The 912-nt window shown below is 59.5% G+C and overlaps 1 protein-coding gene across 1 annotated transcript in view; it reads left to right on the top strand.

Moving 5' to 3' along the window:
* Positions 1-912, top strand: part of QTRT1 (queuine tRNA-ribosyltransferase catalytic subunit 1) — an 11,279-nt gene that overhangs the window by 7,039 nt on the left and 3,328 nt on the right. The window contains exons 6-7 of the mRNA XM_032441723.1: positions 101-198; positions 616-725. Of these exons, the coding sequence (XP_032297614.1) occupies positions 101-198; positions 616-725 (208 nt within the window). The remainder of the gene's footprint in view (positions 1-100; positions 199-615; positions 726-912) is intronic.

Raw genomic sequence — 912 nt, 5'->3', positions numbered from 1 at the left:
TATGGGGGCAATGGGGGAATATGGGGCACTATGGGGGGGATATGAGGGATATGAGATCTATGGGGCTCACATCTATGGGGCTGGGATCTGTGGGGCTCAGGTCTCTGGGTCCTGCCCCACAGCTACGACACGGACCTGGTTGTGTGTGTGGCGCTCGGCTGCGACATGTTTGACTGCGTGTTCCCCACCCGGACTGCGGTAAGGGGGGGATCTATGGGGCAGATCTATGGGGCGGATCTATGGGGCGGACCTATGGGGTGGATCTATGGGGCGGATCTATGGGGCTCAGATCTATGGGGCGGATCTATGGGGCAGATCTATGGGGCGGATCTATGGGGTGGATCTATGGGGCGGATCTATGGGGTGGATCTATGGGGCTCAGATCTATGGGGCTCAGATCTATGGGGCAGAGTGTGGGGTGGATCTATGGGGCTGAGTGTGGGGTGGATCTATGGGGCTGAGTGTGGGGTGGATCTATGGGGCTCAGATCTATGGGGCTCAGATCTATGGGGCGGATCTATGGGGCTCAGATCTATGGGGCTCAGATCTATGGGGCTCAGATCTATGGGGCAGCCGGGGGGTCCGTTCCTGCCCCCCATCCTGTTCTCCCCATAGCGCTTCGGTTCCGCTCTGGGCCCTTTTGGGCCCCTACAGCTGAAGAACCGACAGTTTGCGAAGGATTTCCGCCCCATTGATGAGGAATGTGACTGCCCCACGTGTCAGCGGTGAGATGTGGGGCACGGATCTATGGGGCTCACATCTATGGGGCTCAGATCTATGGGGCTCAGATCTATGGGGCTGGGATCTGTGGGGCTGGGATCTATGGGGCAGGGCTCTATGGGGCTGGGCTCTATGGGGCTGGGTTCTATGGGGCAGGGCTCTATGGGGCTCAGCTCTATGGGGCTGGGCTCT

This window comes from Coturnix japonica, unplaced genomic scaffold (genome assembly GCF_001577835.2).
Source record: "Coturnix japonica isolate 7356 unplaced genomic scaffold, Coturnix japonica 2.1 chrUnrandom514, whole genome shotgun sequence".
NCBI classification, from domain to species: domain Eukaryota; kingdom Metazoa; phylum Chordata; class Aves; order Galliformes; family Phasianidae; genus Coturnix; species Coturnix japonica.
Note: the sequence above shows the minus strand (reverse complement) of the source record. Positions and strands in the feature narration are given on the sequence as shown.